Source organism: Manihot esculenta, chromosome 18 (genome assembly GCF_001659605.2).
Source record: "Manihot esculenta cultivar AM560-2 chromosome 18, M.esculenta_v8, whole genome shotgun sequence".
Lineage (NCBI taxonomy): Eukaryota > Viridiplantae > Streptophyta > Magnoliopsida > Malpighiales > Euphorbiaceae > Manihot > Manihot esculenta.
In genome coordinates this window covers 4,197,244-4,218,779 of record NC_035178.2, presented here as the reverse complement: position 1 = coordinate 4,218,779, position 21,536 = coordinate 4,197,244, and the positions used below count along the sequence as shown (strand labels likewise).

The 21,536-nt window shown below is 31.4% G+C and overlaps 3 protein-coding genes across 3 annotated transcripts; all 3 read right to left on the bottom strand.

Annotated features, from left to right (window-relative positions):
• Nucleotides 1-7,139: 7,139 nt before the first annotated feature.
• LOC110606970 lies at nt 7,140-7,799 on the bottom strand. The gene has a single exon (XM_021745999.2). The coding sequence runs from the start codon at nt 7,683-7,685 to the stop codon at nt 7,344-7,346; it is 342 nt and encodes a 113-aa protein (XP_021601691.1). The 5' UTR covers nt 7,686-7,799; the 3' UTR covers nt 7,140-7,343.
• A 5,419-nt stretch (nt 7,800-13,218) lies between these two features.
• LOC110606953 (protein PHLOEM PROTEIN 2-LIKE A10) lies at nt 13,219-14,982 on the bottom strand. Its single transcript, XM_021745968.2, has one exon. The coding sequence runs from the start codon at nt 14,590-14,592 to the stop codon at nt 13,327-13,329; it is 1,266 nt and encodes a 421-aa protein (XP_021601660.1). The 5' UTR covers nt 14,593-14,982; the 3' UTR covers nt 13,219-13,326.
• Nucleotides 14,983-17,502: 2,520 nt separating this feature from the next.
• Nucleotides 17,503-21,078, bottom strand: LOC110606763. The gene is made up of 3 exons (XM_021745740.2): nt 20,313-21,078; nt 19,104-19,291; nt 17,503-18,308 (listed from the first exon to the last, which is right to left on the bottom strand). Exons 1-3 carry the CDS (start codon nt 20,965-20,967, stop codon nt 17,811-17,813), a joined length of 1,341 nt encoding a protein of 446 aa, XP_021601432.1. The 5' UTR covers nt 20,968-21,078; the 3' UTR covers nt 17,503-17,810.
• Nucleotides 21,079-21,536: the final 458 nt, after the last annotated feature.

Here is a 21,536-nt window from a genome sequence, read left to right as displayed (position 1 = left end):
GTGCTGAATTTTTGATGGTGGCCTCTCATGTTATTATACTTTGAGCTCAGTCCGTTTGGGTCATGATAAAATGCAAGTTTAACTGCATAAAAAAATAATTATATAATACATTTATAATATTTTTTTATTCACATACATAAATATATTTTGAATAAGTTTATAGATAAATTGAACTCGTTTGATGGTTTAATACTTATATTTATCATATATTTTTTAATTAATTATTTAAAAATTTTAAATTAATATTATATTTATTCATTTATTAAATTTATTGAAAACTTTGTATTAATATAAAATTAATGAGTGAATCATAGTTTTTTCTTTTTCTTTTTGTGTGCGTGTGAAATTGAGTTGGCCATGGTGTTCAAACAAAAGAAAATTGGGCCTCTTTTCTTTTTCTATCATCAATCGATAGGCCGTTTAGCTAATGCAAAACTTGTTTCATGGCTTTGCAACTGATATTTGGGTTGGATTTTTTTAAACTTTAAACAATTTTATTAACCAGCCCATCGTAAACTTTAGAAAAGAACAACTTTATTAATCATTATCTCATTTATATTGAGTTATTATTTTTTTTTTTAAAGATAAAGTTTCATTAATATAAGAGAATACAAATTAATCTATAAGAGATCTCAACAAAATTTTTAAAAATAAAGGCAAAATATACAGGACAAACTCAAAGGTATTAGGAAGCCCAAAGCAACAATAAAGAGGAGAATTATGATACCGCTGCTGGTGAGAAGCCATTCTCAACCAGAAGAGGAAACGGATGCACAGCTCAACAAGAAGGAAAAACTCCAGTTCGCATGGAAAATCTCCATATAACTGTTTTTTTCATAGGTTGAGAGAAGCAAAAAAAATCTCATTCAAAACTCAAAAGACTAGTTAAGAACCATAAAATCCAGCTTAACTATGATTAGGAAAATGTAAAAATGATAGACCCACCACCTAAAGCTGAATTTCTAGTAGATCCAACGAGGGCCTTCCTATCATCAAAGGAAGAGATCTATAAAAGCATGCATGAAAAAAAAAAAAGCCAATTATAGTGAAAACAACATGAAAAAGGTAAAAGAAAAAAAAATAAATTTAAAAAAAAAAAACTCCTCTTCATTCAGCACAAATATACCCTAAACAAAAATCAATAGAACTCAATATTTACATCCCACCCAAAAGTGAAGAGGAGAAAAACCTATAATCGAATGGGAGAGAAATAAAACTTTCCGTACTGAAAGAATAAGGAAAGTCATCTATCATGACAGTGTAAATGGTTATAGAATATTAGTCTCGATATGTATTACGTCTATAATTACAAGTATTTATAGAATACAAAGGATAAGACTCTAAGCTATTCAGTTACAGAAGAGACTTATCTACAATAACTAATCACAGCTGTATTGTTATCTAATATCCCCCCTCAATCAATGTGTGGCATAACACATAGATTGTCTCTTAGTAAACGAAAACGTGTCCCAGAAAGTCCTTTAGTAAACACATCAGCTGTTTGATCAGTACTTGCAATATGATGAACTTGTAGGTGTCCAGAGATGACTTTTTCGCGTACAAAATGAATGTCCAATTCAATATGCTTAGTTCGTGCATGTTGAATGGGATTAGCTGACATATATGTAGTACTAATGTTGTCACAAAACACCACAGGTGGCTCTTCAAGCTGTATTCCAAGCTCACGCAATAAACTAGTAATCCAAGTCAGTTCAGCCACCGTACTAGCTACTGCTCTATATTCTGCTTCCGCGCTTGATCGTGAAACAGTTGGCTGTTTCTTGGCAGACCAAGAAATCAGATTGTTACCAAAATAAAGACAAAAACCTGTAGTGGACCGGCGAGTATCATGGCAACCTGCCCAATCGGCATCAGAATAAGCTGTTAAAGTCTGCGAACCACCCTTATAAAATTGCAAACCATAATGGACAGTCCCCTTGACATATCGTAAAATTCGCTTTACCGCAAGCATATGTTTCTCTCTTGGATTATGCATGAATTGACACACCTGGTTAACAGCAAAAGCAATGTCCGGCCGAGTAAAAGTCAAGTACTGTAAAGCGCCAACAAGGCTTCTGTATAGTTGTGGATCACTGAGTAAAGCACTATCGGATGACAAAGACAGGGACTCATTAAGAGTTGGTGGTGACACAGGTTTAGCCATCTCCATTCCTGCTCTCTTTAATAAATCCGTTGCATATTTATATTGATGCAAAAACAACCCATCCAAATTTTGCTTGACAGATATACCAAGAAAATAGTGCAAACTTCCTAAATCAGACATAGCAAATTCCGATTTAAGAACCTGTAATAGCCGACTCATCAAAGTTTGGGACGAAGCTGTCAATACTATATCATCCACATAAAGTAATAACACAGCCATGTGTTGTCCCTCACGCAGCACAAACATCGAGGAATCCGCACGACTTCCTTTGAAACCAATCATTTTCAAAAAATTCGTAAAACGCTCAAACCACGCCCGCGGCGCCTGCTTCAATCCATAAAGAGCCTTTTGAAGCTGACATACATATTCTGGAAAAGCCGGATGTATAAATCCCCGTGGCTGTTTCATATAAACATTTTCTTTCAAAATCCCATGCAAAAAAGCATTCTTGACGTCTAGTTGATGCACCGGCCATTGTCTCGAAACAGCAAGAGAAAGTACAGTCCGAATTGTTGTTGGTTTGACAACCGGACTGTAAGTTTCATCATAATCCAATCCAGGCTTCTGAGCATATCCTTGTGCAACCAAACGGGCTTTGTACCGTTCGAGAGTTCCATCGGATCGAAGTTTCACTTTATACACCCACTTCGAACCTATAATATTAACATTGGATGGCTTAGGAACCAACTTCCATGTCTGATTGCGCAATAATGCGTCATATTCAGTAGACATCGCCTTCCTCCATTCATGATGTCTTTGAGCTTCTGTATAGGTTTTAGGTTCGGGCAAAATCTGATTCTGATCACCATGAGCAGTCAAGGAGAAAATTTTCTTTGGTTTTCGAATCCCATCTTTGAGACGAGTTTGCATGGGATGCAAAGTCTGAGTTGAGGGACCTGTAATTGCCAAATCTGCAGGAAAAAGAGTCAAGGCATTATGTGTTTCATTAGGAACAATAGGTGTAGAATCCGCAACAGCAGGACTGGTGGTATCGAAATGATCCGCAGGTGACTGATTTCCAGAATCCGTTGGTTCTGAATGAACAGGAGAACGGCAGTCCTGTACGGTAACAGCTTGCTGATTCTGAGCTCTATTATTACTCGAACAACTTTGTAACAATGGTACTTGCCTTGGAAAGGAAGGAAGATGGAAGCCACGTTGCACAGAAGCTGCTGGTTGTGCAGAAACATGTTGCTGGAACTGTAAAAAGGGAAATTGATGTTCGTCAAACAGCACATGTCTAGAAATAATCACTTTGCCAGTTTTCGGATTATAACAACGAAATCCCTTGTAAGTATCAGGATACCCAAGGAAAATACAATGAATTGAGCAATTTTCCAACTTATGAGACACTGTTGCTGTGATGTTAGGAAAACAAGAACAGCCAAAAACTCGTAAATGAGTATAAGAAGGCGGTTTACCCAGTAATTGTTCATAAGGAGATTTAAATTGTAATGTCTCACTAGGCAAAATATTATGTAAATGTACCGCCATATGCACAGCCTCCACCCAAAATTGCAAAGATAAATTGGATTGAGTAAGCAAAGTTCTGACCATATTTATTAATGTGCGATGTAATCGTTCAGCCGCGCCATTTTGCTGTGGCGTATACGGACAAGAAAATTGCAGACGGATACCATTATTAGAAGCAAACTGTTGAAAATGATTGCTAATGTATTCGCCACCTCCATCACACTGCAAACACTTAATCAAAACACCAAATTGGGTTTTTACATAAGCCACAAATGAAACAAAATAATTATAAACCTCACTCTTTCGTTTTAAAGGATATAACCACACATATCGAGAGTAATCATCCATAAACACCACATAATATCGATAGCCACTAAAAGATGAAACAGGAGAAGACCAAACGTCAGAATGAATTAAGGCAAAAGGAGCCGAAGCTCTTACATGAGAATGAGAAAACGACAACTTAGTATGCTTGCCCAATCGACAAGCAGTACAAGACACTTTATTAAAACTAGATGTTCGAAATAACTTTGACAAAATGGAAGAATTAGGGTGTCCTAAACGACGATGCCACAACTCGAATGAATTTGCCGAAGCAATCAGACTCGTAGAACCACCAGACAAAGAAGACGAAAATGAAGAAGGAGAGAACTCATAAAGGTCCCCTGGACTACTGCAACTGAGAAGTGGAGTCCGCGTCTTGAGATCCTTCACACAAAAACCATAGGGATCAAACTCAACTGAACAGGAATTATCACGAGCAAATTTCTTAACAGAAATTAAATTATGAGTTAAAGAAGGGACGACAAGAACATCTTTTAAAAGTAAATCACGACTAGGTAATGGAAAAGAATTTGAACCAATATGAGTGACAGGAAGAGAATGTCCATTACCAAACACAACATTATTAGAAACGGGAGTTGGAAGACACGAAGACAGGATACCTGGATTAGGTGTCATGTGGGAAGTAGCACCTGTATCTGGTAGCCACGCAGAATGCACAGGTTCAGGAAATTGAACCGCAGCAAAGGATCGATCACCCGAGAATTGTCCAGAACGAGTAAAATGTGGGCAATCTCTTGCTATATGGGTATATTCTAAACAAATCTGACACTGTGTGGGTTGAGAAAAACCAGCAGATTGAGGTGGAAAACCAGCATATGGTGAAGAAAAACCAGTGGGTCGAGGACCAAGCACACCATTGTATGAACCTGAAAAATTGGATCCAGGATGATACATAGAAGATGATTGATTGTAATAATATCCACGTCCTCCTCGTCCAGAACGACCACCACGACCCCCTCTGCCATAGGAATCACCACCATTGTTATGATAGTAACCAGAATTACGGCCACCACGACCTCGACCGCCACGGCCTCGTTGATTAGAAGAAGAATTGCGTTCAGTAGAAACTAACGCTGTCTGCGAATTTGCCGGATTTGGAACTGGCTGAGATTGTTTCTTTGCGCGACTTTGCAATCGCAACTCCTGAAGATATAAAGAAGTACGTGTCTCCGCAAAAGAAGGAAGAGGTTTCTTTCCCGTCAAATTGATGACAACATTTTCATATTCAACAGGCAAACCATCCAGTATCTGCATAACTAAGTCATCCTCAGTAATAGCATGACCAATAGAACAGAGGGAATCATAAACAGTTTTTAATTTCTGAAGATATTCATCAATGGTAGAATTATCCTTAACAGTGCTGTAAAAGTCTGCTTTAAGTTGAAGAAGTTTTGCATGAGCTTGATCATGAAACAGAGTTTCGATAGCTTCCCAGGCTTGCTGAGCAGTAAGAACAACATTTGGTTTGATGAGACTACGCAAGATATCAGGACTAAGAGTAGCCTGAATCCAAGATAAAACGAGACGGTCAATTTGTTTCCATAATAAGAAATCTGGATTTGGTTTAGATTCACCAGCAGAATTTGTTAATACACATGGTGGTGCAGGAACTGAACCATCAACGTGATCATACACATCATAACCCTGTAAAACAGGAATAATGAGAGAACGCCAGAGAAGGTAGTTGGTGAAATTGAGAGCTTCATTGACATAATTTTTGATATTAGAAACTCCAAAAGATGGATGGAGAGAAGAATTGGAAACAGCAGGTTGGGTGGAAGACTCGGCAGGATGAGAAGGGGCTGTTGTGTTGGAAGACATGACGAAGACAACGAGAACAGGGAGAGAGAAAAAAAAAAAAAAAAAAAAAACAGAAGAAAGGAAAGAGTTGATACCTAATAGGGCTCTGATACCATGTAAATGGTTATAGAATATTAGTCTCGATATGTATTACGTCTATAATTACAAGTATTTATAGAATACAAAGGATAAGACTCTAAGCTATTCAGTTACAGAAGAGACTTATCTACAATAACTAATCACAGCTGTATTGTTATCTAATAGACAGGACCCTAAATGAAAAACTAAGAATAAAATAAAAAATCTCGAATTAAATATTTTTATAAGGTCCATCAACTATTTAATTAAATAATATAAAAAGATATAAACCTATTGACTTAGTCGAATTAAAATGAAGTTGAAAAACTTAAAGTTAAATAAATATTATATTATCATAAATTAATTCAATCCGATTTTATAAATTATTGATAGATTTCAAAACCTTAAAATCGATATGCAGATACTCATGCTTTCATTTAAGCACGTTGGATCATTGGATGCCTAGAAAAGTTAAGAAGAAAGAAAAAAAAAAAGTAAAAGAAATTAGTTGGCAACAAACAACTCCCACTAATCCAGATAATAACATCTTATCTAGAAAGCTCTTTTTGAATATTTAAAGCAACTTTAATTAGTTGGGACTTGCTTTATCTTTGATTTTCTAAGCTAAAATATTTCCCCAAAGGGTAAAAGCCTAAAAGGAGGGATGAAGATGAACATCAGCAGTAAACTCATACACACTGTATGCAGCAGTCAGTAGATGAGCATCAATTACCTGATTAAACAAGCTTTTTTTTTTTATAACGCCTAGATTTTATATAAAAATTGGGCCATTGAGATTAATTTTTTTTTAAATAAAAATTAAGAATATAAGACCTTTTAAATTTAATTAAATATACTTACCACTAAATTAAATTTGTGAGTGATTTAGAATTAAACTAAATTTGTAAGTATATTGAGATTAAATTTAAATGTTTATTTTAATAATATAAATATATTAAAATTTAAAATCTTTATAATTTTACCTAATTAGAAATAATATAATCTTTTTAAATTTTATAAGATATAGAAAATCAATGAAATCTCAAATTTAAATCCCTCTAAATCTTTTGAAATATTTATTTTTTCAATAAAATAAGAGAAAGTTATTTACCGTTAATATTATATAAAAAAATTTTATTTAATTTTTATTATGACGATTAATATTTTTAATTTTATTCATTAAATATTGTATAAAAATTTAAAATAAATTAGTAGATATTTTTATAAAATCAAATGTATTTTCATTTCACTCAACTGTAAATAAAACTAAGGAAGGAAATGAAATATTGAATTGGTTCAATTCATTTGATCTTATGCATAAGAGATTCAAACCCATCAAACGTGCAACTCTGTTTTTGTCTAATAGCCATTTGGAAGCTCTTCCTAAACCATAAGGACCAAATCTCACACATCCCAGAACCCCATGATAAATTAACGTACCAAAACGCACAGTTTCTTTCTTTCGCTTGCCCAACCAAATTAACTAGCACTCTTCAAATGCTCCAGTGCTCTGTTTCTTGCCTTTCCCTGTCCTTCTCCTGCTGCTGATGGTGGCAAAATCATGCCTCATGTTTCCATCGTTGAGAATCAAGGGTGCGTCCTTAGCCTCATCGCCGTCGTCTACGGTAGCGATACGGACGCAAGAACATCTCTCTAAGGACGCAAAAAATGCACTTGCCACACCATTGATGAACCACATAGCAACTCCATCAAGCTTTCCACTCCCAGGTGAGCCATGGTTCGATGAAGGCTGGACCCTGCCCTCGTCGGAATTTGAGCGAAAATTGAAGAATCCGGAGCAACTCGTGGAGTTAGTGGCAGCCATGAACTGGTAGATCCAAGCTGTAGCAGCAGAAAGAGAGAGAGACAGAGAAAGAGAGGGACAGATGAATCTGCAGTGGTGACTGGTGAAAAGCTCACTCTCACCTTCTACTGATCATAAATATGCAATTCAATTATGTCTCTATGGAACGATTAGGGGCATTTCCGTCATAATTGCGCTTTTAATTAAGTTAAAAGAAAATTTGTTTTTAGCGGAAAATGATAGATAGCAATTGAACAACAAATCACAATCCTCTCTGTAGTATCTGTTAAGATTTAAATTTATAATTTTAATTCTAATACTAATTATAAAATCGAGCGTTACGACAGACACAATTTCAATTTTTTTATAATGTAATAATTCAAACATTATAGTTTTAAAAAATCTGAACAAAATGATTGTCTGCTTAACCAATGTTGATTTATTGATTACGCTTCATTATACTACATTTACATAATACAAGTGAGAAGCAAACAATATCAATTAGAAATTCTAAGTGGGCCTTATTCATTATTATTTGCTTAACTAAGAGTATAAAATTTATTAAATTTTAAATCAAACATTGATATAAAATGAACTTTACAATAAACTTTAATTTCAAAATTATTAAATTAATTTTGTATAAAAAATAAATTTATAATAATTACACACATTAATTAAGTGTATAATTTTTTTTTAAAAAAAGTTAAACATATAATTAATTAAAAAATTAAAATAACGGAAAACGAATATTAGAATGAAAATAGAGGGAAAGAAAGAAAGAGGGACAAGACTGCAAGCATAATTAAAGCAATAATAATAATAATAATAATAAGATACACAATGATGAGACCCAAAAAAAATAAAGTGCGTACCATCATTTGTTGCCCATTGGAGGACCCATTTAACAAAACCTTCCCACTGTTTTAAGAAAAACATAAGAGTAAATTATATTTTAATTATTAAATTTTAATATAATTAATGAATTAATTTTATATTTTTAAAATTAAATATTTATATAAAATTATATTTATTATTTTTTTAAATAAATAAACTATATATTAATTTTAAAATTTTAATATAATTAATATATAATTCTTATTTTTTAAAATTAAATATTTAAATTTTTTTATAATTAATCTGTTTAGATTCTAATTTTTTCATTCATTTATTTTAATTAAACATATGAAAATATTTTTATTATTTATTTTTTAAATTAAAAATATTAAAATCATTTATTTTTTATTTAAAAAAATATTTAAATTCTCATTAATTTTTATTTAAATTATTATATTAAATTAAATTTTAACCTTTTTTTATTTTTTTATTTTCGTTTATTAAAAATACTTCAGATAATTTTAAAATTTTCAAAAAATATTTTTTTAATCTCAATTTTTTTAAATAATATCAAGTAATTTTTAAATGGATCATAATTTTTAAAAAAAATATTAAAAAAAAGAATTATACTTTTAGAAATTTGACCACCAGTTTTAAATTAATATTTATAACCGAAAGAAAAATTGTAATTTTAGATTGATTAAATATAGAGTAATATAAGAATTTAATTTTAAAAATATAAAAATTAATATGTTAATTATACTAAAATTTAAGAATTAAAATGTAGTTTAAATAATATTCCATCACGTCATAATTTAAATATTTATGAAAATATTTTAGATATTTAAAATATTTATTCTCTTTTTAATATATGAATGTAATAATTTTTTATTTGAATGGATTAATTATAAAAAAATTTAAGTGTTGAATTATGTAATACGAGTTTAATATAAGGTAGATTAAATTTATATATAGAAATATTTCTAAATTTAATTAAAATACATATAATGAAAGCACAAGTATATATATATATATAATTTATTAATTATTAAACTCATTCTTATTCGTTTTAAATTATATATCACTTTTATTTTCAAAATAGTGATTTAATTATTAAACTTTGTGAAATAAAAATTAGATAAAGCTACTTAGAGTCGCTCATTTGAATTGTCTCATGTTATTTGATTGAGTATTTAGTATTTATGAATATACTTTGATTTTAGGTAATTTTATGCATATTTATTTTTATTCATGTATTACATTATAATTAATATTTAAAAATTCATATAAAAAATAATAGAGTTAAATGGATAAAAAGTAAATATCAAAAAAAATAATTATTGGTAAATTATAATGATTTTAATAAAATTTATTTTTCTATATAATTTTATCTTCTATATAACATTTTAAAGGATTGGTCTATAAACTATACTCTATATTTTAAAGGATTGATCTATGATACCTAAGCTGTGCTTATTCTGATTTTCTCGTGGGTTTATTTTTGGTTACTTTGTAGATGATTTTAAGGCACTTAAATTTTTCTTTAATTATGGCGAATAACATTGAAAATGATACATTGGTTGAGTCTCAATTTCAAATTAAATCTATAAATATGACCACGAAATAATAGACCGCATATATAGATCTCTCCGGTATAAATTTGACTTTTTGATATTGGAATATATATATATATATTTTTTATTTATACAATTATAGGCTATCTAAAAAGTAATGATTGGATATTTTTAGTTCCCGATCCAATCTAATTCTAATAGGGCGTGTTTGAATAATTATAATTATATTTTAAGATGAATTTGAATTTGTAAAATAATATTATTGATAAGTTTGGAGTTTATTCGGATTTATAAAATAATATTAGTTACAAGTTTGGATTTTATTTATAGAATGTCTATGCTCGAATATGTTTATATAAATAATTAATTTAATATATATTTTATAATAATGTTTATAATTTTTTTATATATATTTATTTAAAAATTAAAATTTAAATGTTTTTTAAAAATATTAATTTTTTAAATGAAAATTACTAATAAAAAATGTTTTTATATAAATTATTAATTAAAATATATAAAATTAAATTAATTTAAATTTTATTTAAATAATAATAATTAAATTTAAAATAAATTTAAATATTATTAATATAAATTGAATTTAAATTAAGATAATTTAATTTTTGCTATCTATTTACATCCCAATATATGTAACACTATAAACAAGAGTCCAATGGCTCAAAACAAAAACACATAATAGGCCCAACTACTTCAACCATCTGGCCGTGGAATTGGTTTATGTCTGTGGCATACAATTCCAGACATGGGATGGCTTAACAAAATATCAAAACTTGCCAATTTTAAGTTCAAATTTGGTGAGATTGCTTGTCTGCGTCTGATTTTTGTGTGCAGGCAGCCAGCCTGGTGCAGTAACTGCTCTGCTTAGATACTGAAGCTTTTTTCCATATGTAACCAATTGAATGGATTGTCATACCACATTGAGTTTAATAGTATATACGTTCCAATTGAATCAGTTTTTATATTAAATTTAGAATTGGAGTTATTAATAGTATATATGTTTCAATTGAATCAGTCTTTATTTGGAAATTGGGTCAAATCAGTTTATTAAAATTTTAACAATAATTTTACTAATTAATTTCCATACTTTAGATTGAACTAAATTCGTTTTAAAACTTATTTTATTTTTATTTTTTTTAAAAAAAAACAAAATCAAAGTTAAAATAGTTAAGAATAAAAATCCAACCATCCCATTAACCATTACCAATAATTAGACCATGGCTATGTCCATCTATTTCACAGCTCCATTGCCTATTTAAACATATCTTTCTTTTACTAGGCTAATTAGCTCTTAACAAAAAATCCCACAAAACAATCCGAAGTTGAAACCAAAGATGTCTAAGCTGCGCACCATTTTCGGCCTAGTCCTCGTCCTCACCTTGGTGATGGCCCAAGCTGCTCGGCTCCAGCCTGGCTTCACTAGTGATCCTGTGGTAAAATTCCAATGTTAATTTTTCGTTTATAATAGATTCTTAAACTCACAATTATTTCCCTTTTTTACTTTTGTTGCCCTATTCATATCCTTACTGATTTTTCAGTAGTTTTTGAAGATGAGATCATGTTGATGGTGATTACTTGTGAGAGACCGTTCTTTCAATGTTATTTATTTGTTTAGAATTTGAAGACACAGAAAGCTGAGACAGAGGAGAGCTGTGAAGGAGTAGGAGAAGCTGAGTGCTTGACCAGAAGAACTCTGGCGGCTCATGTGGATTACATCTACACACAGAATGAGAATCCATGAGCTAGAGTGTGACTAGTAATTTAGTCATGATCACTTGAGATTCATGACCCATGTCAATGCTCTGTAATAATGATAGTATGAGAAATCACTAATCATAAAATTATCTTTCTAATCCCATGTATGAAGTATTGATTTTATTTATGAATTTCAAAATAAGGACTAATAGAAAACCTACCATGCCAATGATTTAGAACTGGGCACAACTCAGAAATAGGAGAATCAGTATTTTTTTAATCCAAATTGCCAATGATTTATAGAAGTTCAGAAAACTTCTTCAGGAGTATACTCGACAAGTTTACTCATGAGAATTGTCCAGAGTTGCCTTTCTAAGAGATTTCTAAGAGATTTAAGCAGAGCATGATATAATTTATAGCTTTTGCAGATGGTGAATAGAAATAAGCTAATTCCAGAAATTTTTTTTTTTAAAAAAAAAAAGAAAAAAAAATCGTCAGAGAAGCCAAAATATAGGCAGGGAAAAAAGCCTCACCAAGCGTGGTCCTAAAATCTGTTCTCAATTTTCAGACTAACAAGCACAGTTGAGTATTAACTAAGATTAATCTGAGAAAAGTACTAATAAGAGCTTTATATTCAACAGAAGCACAAGTGTGGCTTAGTGACACTGTACTGGGCCCCCTATACGACATGGAAAACTGTCGCTTTCCAGCAAGAACACATGTAAATAAATTTGGTTTCAAAAACTTGTAATGAATTTGCAGTTCACATGTGCAACCAGAAGTGTCGTTCATGTTTTGCCATGACATTAAACCCTGCTATTCTGGGGGGGAAAAAAAGCTTGAAACCTCTCTAAGAATTTCTCCATTATCAAACAAGAGTGCACTTCATGTCGTAGACTGAGTAAATACACCAAAAAGAAAACCAGTAATAGAATTTAAGCATTTATAGTGTGATCAGCAACACTTCCAAATCTTGAGATTTGCTCAACTCTATTTTTAAAAATGATTAGAAGTGTGGATCCCATATTTTTCTCATTTATCCCACAAATTAAAGTCTGCCTTAATCCAATTATGAAAAGCTCTGTTCCAGTAACTTGTCTGTGCAACAACATCTTTAAACAACAGATCAATGAAATGACATTCCACAAAGTTAGTTAGTATGGTTAAACCACATAACAATATAAACTTCTAACTAACGAAAACAATATGAGAGTACAGAAAGAGAATTAAAATCAAGCACCCAAAACTGTTGTTTTTAATTCAACGTTCCTAACATTAATGAGCATAGCCCCGTTGCAGAAATATTTCTGGATCAGAAAGTTTGATCATTTTATTGGATCAAAGAGAAAAAATAATTAAAAAAAAATCCAATCATATAAGATATCTAACAAAAATAAGAAGAAACAAAGAATTTCCTGAAGCCAAAGCCAACCATCAAAATGAGAACGAGCTACTATTGCATTAAAATTTCGAGCTAGGGATCATACAAAGAAGGTCTATGTCATACCAGGACTGCTTCATTAAGGAGGGGCAAGGCAATGGATTTAAGCAGGTAAGAGAACCCTAGTCCCACCCAGAACATGTAAATACAGGGCAAGACATATGGTAACAATAACAGATGATTTGGCCCCAAAATATCTAATAACCTCTAGTCCCCTGTCTACAACCTCTTCCTGAACTACATTAAGCATTCTCTTCAAGCAATCTGATATCTTCCACAACAAAAACTCCACAATAGATCTTATCGTTCCAAAAGTCACCCTCCCAGTCACATCGACCACAAACTTTCTATTGCCTGGTACAGCCAAAGTAGACGAAACCTTATCAAACCATCTACCACCTTGATCCCCTTCACGTGAGTATCCGTCTTTCAAACGTACTTCTTGCTTGAAATAATCATCTCTTGCTGCACTTAGTCCTTCATTCTGCTCAACAATTGAATACGTAGAACCAGAACTGGAACCTAAATTAAGTTTCGAATTGGAACTCGGATTTGTCAACACTTGGTAAGATGTTTTAACAAGCGTTTCCACAGCACCATTACAGACAGAAACCATAATGTCTCTCACATCGCTTTGATGCTTGGGATTGGTCAACCCAGAGAACATCTCATCATAAGTGTTGATGTCCATTGTCTTATCAAGATAAACAGCTACTGCTGTGCTCACAAACTTCTGTATGCAATCAGCTATAAGCTGCTTGCACCGATCATCAGAAACCACACTAACCCATCTAGGCAAATCTGATATGCTCGACCCACTTTGATCCACATCAGCTCCAACATTAGAATAGAACCCCAAAACCAAATTCCTGGCAAAACTACCAACAACAACAGAAACAAACCCGGTCGCAGCACTCGAGAACAACCTGTCCATCGCCTTATCAGCGAAACTCGAATTCGTTGAGCTTGATGCTAACTGATCATTTATCGACTGCGCCTTGTAGCCTCTCAGGATCCCAACCGTCACCGCCTGAGAAACCCTAGTCAACGACTGAGAGAACTCATCAGATTTAATAATCTTAGAAATTTGCCTGAAGCTATTAGGAATTTCATCCGAATCGGACCGTAGAAACTCCTTCAGGTCCCTGGAAACAATGTTAATCGTCTCGGCGGAATCGGACACCATTTCAGCAATAGAAATTAAAGCACCGACAAGTTTGATCAATCTCCTCCTTTTCTTGACAACGGAGGGCATATTATACACCTTATACAGTCCATAACCAGAAACACCGGAAAAGGCCAGTAAAATCAGCCATTTCTTATTTCTCCGGGAGAAATCAAACCCCTTCTTGGCCAATTGAAAATCCATCCAAGAACCAAATCTTCGGGGCAGAACTACAGAACAATAAAATTGGAACAACTAGGGCTTAAAAGGATAAAGAAAGTAGGAAAATTTAGAGAATCGAGGAATCTAGGGTTTCATTTCAGCCGTTCTGGTTGGTTGTTGTCACGATCAAGCTTTGCAATTGGATTTTATGGTGGGGGTTAGGCACATTAACTGAGGATCAGTTATTGAGGTTAGGAAAGCAGATGAGATTATGAAGAAGCAATTAATAAGAGTTTGAATTCAAAATTAAATGCCATTTTGGGTTGCTGCAGACGAACAGAGGAGAGAGAAAACTTAAGCAGGCGAAGGAGTTTAGCAAGTTGATATTAACGGACAAACAAACACCGTTACAACTTACAACAATAGCGGCCTCTCGATTGATTGGCTATTAGCTAATATAAAGATCGTATCTCGATTCACGTGATATGGATTTTTCTTTTTTTCTTTTCTTTCTTGTTTTCTTTTTTCCTCTCCCAAAAGCGCGGGTGTTTTGTGTCTTTTCATAAAAGTTTAAACAACTATGGAACGACATGACGTTTGAAGCTGGTGGTGGCCGAGCACGGAGAGTGTACCTAAAGAACAGAGGAACATTGCCCTAACGTTGACCGTTGACTGGTGGGAATCTTGCATAAAAACTATTAATAAAAATTTAAAATTCTTTATATCTTATCATATTTTAGATAATTTTTTTTAATTTTAAATTATATATCAAAATTATATTAAATAAATAAATACAACTTTTAAATTGAAAAAAATTAATGAAGTTTTGTGTTTATGAACAATGTTATTTTATAATATATAAAAGTAGAATGGGGAAGAAATATTAGTACTTTATTAATTATAAATTTATTATTATTTAAAATTTTTTAATTTAATTATTTAATTATATTAATATTTTATTTAAATTCAAATTGATTAAAGAAATTTCTTGACATTTAAATTATAGTTGATAAGGAAGAATTCTCTTACTATTTAAATTATTTGTATTCAAATTTTATCATAAGTTAATTTTTTTAAAAAAAAATAATTATAATTTGTTATTATTTAAAATTTTTTAATTTAATTACATTATTAGTCTATGTAATTTTAAATTGATTGAAGCTGTTCTTGATTAAATTTTATTATAAACATTTTAAATTCTATTCTTGATTAAATTAAAATTATAAATTATGATAATAATAAGTTTCATATTTTAAAGAGATAAAAAAAATTAATTAGATTTTTAAGCTTATGTTTGAGTCGGTTATATTTTAAAAATAAATTTATTCAATTAAAATTGAAAATTTTTATTTTTTTAAATTTTATAAATTAAAATATTTAAATTAATGCAAACTTACTTTTCAAATTTCAAATTTCAACTATACAGTCTATACAGTTATATTTTCAAGTTTTGTGGATATCATTTGTGCTATTTATTTATCTCTAATTTGTATGTATTTTTAATTTTTTTGTCGAAATATATAATATGTAAGTTTATATTGAATTCTCTTTCTCTATATATAACTTTTTATAATATTTAAATGGTTATATAATATTATAATATAAATTTTTAGAATTTTTTTTATATTGATTTAATATTGTGCAATAAACTTGTATATATTTCAAAAAATTTATTAATTAATTTATAGTATGATATTATAATCTCTATCTATTTATATTATATATTGAATTTTATAATAATATATTATATTTTATTTTAATTTGATAAAAAATAATGTAGAAATAATATAGATAGATGTATATTGAATTTTATAATAATATATTATATTTTATTTAATTTAATAAAAGATAATATAAAAATAATATAGCTTTACTGAGAATAGTATATCGTAATATATAATATAATTATAATAAATTTTTTTTGTATTTTTAGAAATTATAATTTTTTAATTAAATAAAATATTTTTTATTAAAAATTAATATATTTATAATAATATTATAATATGTAAAAAATTTTAAAAATAAATTAAATATTTTGACAGATATAAAAACGTGCCATCGCAGATTGAATAAAACTAGTTTTTCTAAATTAATAAACTTGGCTCTTAGTGAATTTTTAGGTTGAAAGGTAGGTAACATGATTAAAAATATTATTTTAAATATTATCATAAATTTTTAAAATCATATTTCCATAATCACAACTAACTTTAAGAATTATTTTTTAAAGAAAAAAAGATATACATTTAAGAAGATATTTTTCTTAATAACAAAGCAAACCAACCCTTAATAAGAAAATTTGAATATTTAATTATTATAATTTAATGAAATTAACTATTTAATAACTTTATTTTTAATATTAAATAATATTTATTTTTTAAAATTATTAACTATTTAAATCCTTTCATTTTAAACTATTAATTATATAATTCTTTCATTTATCTAAGCAATTAGTAAAACACTCTTATTTTTTAATTATTATTTATAATTTTAAAATATAATTATTTAATTATTATAATTTCAAAATAAATAATTATTTAGTTTTTATAATTTTAAAATAATAAATATCTAATTTAAAAATGGCACATGAAAAAGTCTTTTCGAAAGGTACCATAGAATTGGCCTTGTAGTCAAAGTCTTAAGTTTACGTTTACACCGCCAACAACCAAGTTTATTAGCATTGTTTAATCTACCCAGATAGAGACAGCCCATGAGTTAGAGAAACCTACCCAAACTACATTTACCCCATGAAATAGTCAATTGCCAGAGAAAATGTTCAGTGTACCCATTGCAGAGTATTAGATTCCGTTAGAATCTGTTTGTATTTACTGAATAGCAATTACTGATTATGACCCGTTTGCAGACTATGGTTATAAATTTTCACCATACAAAAATATAGACAGCCTTTCTGTATTGCTTCTATGAGCATCATCTAATTTAATCCAACAAGTTTTCTTGCAAAACAAAGAGAAAACTGGCCATTTTCATTTATAACATCCTTGCCAAGACATTTAACATGTTTTGTTTACAACCTTTGCACAATAAATCAAGATATACTCGCTTAATAGCTAACTCAATTTAAACAACCATCATGTACAAAAGTGCTTGTAAGAAATACCACAGCACCCCGACCAAAATTCTGGATGCGCAGAGATTTGCAAGGTCTTCACTCTTTATCAAAGTGTTTCAGTTCAAACTAGGCGACTTTACAGTTCAAGCAACAGGACAACCAGCAGAGCTTACGCTCAGCTGAAGCTACACATCTAGGTTTTCGATGTCGATGTTTCAGAACCTTTGGAAAGCATCTTTGATTTGATGGGTATGGTGCTGTTGGCATCATCTTCAAGATCACTGAAAGATATATCTTCTTCATTTCCTGTGGGGAATGTGGCTTTGTAACTGCCTAAATCTGAATCTTCCTCATCTGGCCAGTCATCCTCATCATCTTCATAATTTGGAACAAGTACTTTAGAAGATTGACTGGCAAGCACATCCTTATTAACAATTTTTGTCACTGGCTTTTCTTCAATAACAGATTTATCAATGAATTCCATGTCTGCACTTACAACTGGGTGCTTCTGAGTCTCGTAATCCGTTGCCATACTGGTTGCTGGTTCAAAATTAAATGTCCTACCATATTCAAACTTTTCATGCAATACTGCACCATCATTTGCATGGTACGTGCCTTGTCCAAACCAGTCATTTTCAGGCTTCGTTTGTTTATGTAGCTCCTGCATCCACAATGCTCTGGCTTCCATTACCTGCAACCAATAGGGCATGCTATAATTTACCTCAATCATAGCCCCAGTTCTCAAGCCACTTAATATGTCCTTAACCACAATTATAAATGATGCATTTAATAATCTCTGAATTCCAGTAAACAATCCATTGAACCAGAACAAACTATTCTACATAACAACATTGAAGCAACATTTGCTTGAAAAGAAAAAAGTAAAACCCAAGTGATTGATCAATTAATGAAGTGCAGATCGGATGAACATCAGTTGAGAAACAAGAACATCTCGTTTATAAAATTAAACAAATAATTTGTCATTTCTCTTAGCTCCTTGAAATAGTCTTCATATGCAATGTATGGGAACAACCATCAACCAAGGTCAAAGGAGAAGAGTCAAACAGAGTCATGTGTAAAGCAAACAATCTTTTACATTGAGATGTCTCAAATAATTCACAAATTTTAGAACTAAAACTAATTAAAACTGACCACATATTTAGAATTCTGAAGTCTGAAATTTGTATAGGCAACAGCAGCAAAACTATGCTTCCATAAAATCCAATAATAATTAAGGATGAAAATTACAATTTTATTGCATCAGCCCATCCAGCCTCCCCAAAATCACTACCAGAAAAATGGGCAAAATTTGACTCACACAGCTCATATTTATCTTTAACACACACACACAAAAAAAGTATTATTAGTTGCAAGTGCTTATGATCATAAAACCCTAAAAAGAATCTTCAATTGGACACAAAAAGGACTTTATATCACAAGGAGCTAGGAAACTTGACTACCAGAATTAAAAGGAGAATTATATTACCTGAGGGGTAGATAAAATTTCTGCATCATGTTTGTCTAGTCTTGAGTGCAGAAGGACAAAATACACTTTCCAAAAGTAACTCTCAGTCATATGGCAAGGACAAAGTTCAATTCTGAGAGCAGCTAGTCTAGGAGCAAGTTGTTCAATTGCCAAAGCATGCTCGCATTGGGCATCAGACATATCAAAATCTAAACAAGGTGAGGAAAGGGGGGAAGATAAGGTTTAGAAATACAACAGGGACAGCAGAAGCAGAAGATATGCTTTTGTTACTGAGTAGAACAAATAAATCACAGTAGTATCCAAGCAATTTTTAAGCAGCACCTAGATAACAAAATGAAACCTTGAAAAAAATACTATTAGTGGAACTCTTCAAACATTGTTTAGGACAATTTGAAGAATTTGAATCAATCACACAAATATTGAAATACAACTTATAAAATTATTTCATACTTCAGGTACAAGACTACAAGATTATAAGTTCTGAACCACAAAATCTAACTGGTCAAGCATCTAAGTTAAAAGAATTGTGAATATGTCACAACAATTCACATTAGATTATGCAATGCAACCAAGTTAGTTAACACTAACCAAACAACTTCAGACTATGTTTTATTATTTCCAGGCAATTAAGTTCAAGTCTTATTCATGCTCATAAATATCACACAATTAAGGAAATATTAGTAACTATCGCCCGTTAGGGAGTCAAAACTTTTACTGAAATAATATTTAGGCAATACAACCAGCATAAGACAGTCAATTAACCAGGCATCACCAATGGAGTTGCATACCGATTAAATTTTATTCTAAAATGGGGAAGAAAACCCTCTGAAAATAATGCAAAAACCCATACCAATTGGATGCAATGTCTGAACAAACTCCCAAGTGTTGTTAGACAGAGGATTGAAATACAAAACTGGTGATGCTGCCATGCCCTTTCCTTCTTTGTCTTTTGGATATGGGGAAATATAGGCAAGTAATCTACACTAAGGCTAACGCAATGAAAAAGTCAATGCAGGAAGACATTAATCATTCCAATCCATCTATTAGAAACTTTATGCTCCAGTAACTAAAAGAAAGCATGAGATAAATGCAGATGAGGAACATTTGGTTGCTTCAATACTTCAACTACAAACAAATTCAGAAGAACAAAAAGATAACTTATTTCCAATATAAGCATATGCACATAGAAATTTAGGAAAATGGACGCACCGTCTAAATCGTCTTCCTCGTCAAGGGGGAAATCCAGCCAAGTCTCGGGATGCATAGCAATATTCCTCGCAAATGCCAACACTTCGTCGGTAATCCCGATGGCTTCTGGTCCCCAATCATCAGGCTCCTCGATCTCCAATTCCTCCCCGTGCGTCTCATTTCCCTCATCATTTTCTACCTCGTTTTCCTCCGACCCAAAAGGAAGATAATTCGTCGCCATCTTCGAAATCTCCGTGACCCCACTCCTAAATCTCCCTCCGATTTCCGTAAAATCTTGCCTGATCCCCGATACTTCCTCGGAATCGGAGTGATCTGCCTCGTTGGATCGATCAGATGCCTCGAATTGATTCAAATTAGAAGGTGGTCTATCGTTGGAAGTCGGCGCAGGAGCAAGAAAGGTGGCGACGCCCCACAGTTGACGGGTTAGGGTTTGCTTGAGTTCTGAAAGATCCTCTTTGACACCTCTCGTTTGCGTTTCGTCTCCTTCATCTTGAATCTCTGTTCGTTCAACCGATTCTTCTTGAATGCATTTTGCAGGTGACGGGTCGTAAGGGGTGTTGGGTGCAACGTCGTTTTCTGAGTCGGCGTCATCATCGCCGCCGTCGTCGTCATCGAGGCGAAGGGAGTTTGCCAGGGAGCGAGCCAGCCATGACATTATGCCGGTGAGAGAATGGAGGGGTGAGAAAGCGACTGTTAAAAAGGTGGGTGTTATTAGAAATGTTTTTGCTGAACCTGTGCGAGTGGCGGAATCCTGCAAATTACTAGTAATTTCGCCTATTAATCCAAAAGTTAAGGCAAATTGCATGGGATGTTGCTATAAAGTAAATAACTCAATCATATGTAAAATGTCTGTTTCATATCCATTAGGTTTAAAATTTGCATTTCAGAAAAAATAAAATAAATTTTGCTTTAATTAATTATATCTAAATATTTAATTTATATTTTTAATATATTTAGACTTTGAGTCTACGTAATGCTTGCTTTTATTAATAAAATTTATTGTAATTTATTAAAATAAAAAAATAAACTGCTGTTTGGAAACCGCTAATTTAATTATAAAGATTTAGAAACTTGAGAAATAGTGTTTTAGAATTTTTTTTTTTTTTAAGAAAGGTTAAAAACTCTAATTCAATCATAGAATTAGAAAAAAAAAAAAGGGATTTTAACATAAAATTTCAAAATTTAAAGTTAAAACTATGTCGTTTTGATACAAGATTTAACTTA

Excerpts from the sequence above, each read along its gene's own strand:
- LOC110606970 (XM_021745999.2), bottom strand. The coding sequence starts at position 7,685 with ATGGCTGCCACTAACTCCACGAGTTGCTCCGGATTCTTCAATTTTCGC.
- LOC110606953 (XM_021745968.2), bottom strand. The coding sequence starts at position 14,592 with ATGGATTTTCAATTGGCCAAGAAGGGGTTTGATTTCTCCCGGAGAAAT.
- LOC110606763 (XM_021745740.2), bottom strand. The coding sequence starts at position 20,967 with ATGTCATGGCTGGCTCGCTCCCTGGCAAACTCCCTTCGCCTCGATGAC. Across the intron at positions 19,292-20,312 it reads CGAGGAAGACGATTTAGACG|ATTTTGATATGTCTGATGCC; the intron begins GTGCGTCCATTT and ends CACCTTGTTTAG. Across the intron at positions 18,309-19,103 it reads AAATTTTATCTACCCCTCAG|GTAATGGAAGCCAGAGCATT; the intron begins GTAATATAATTC and ends TATTGGTTGCAG.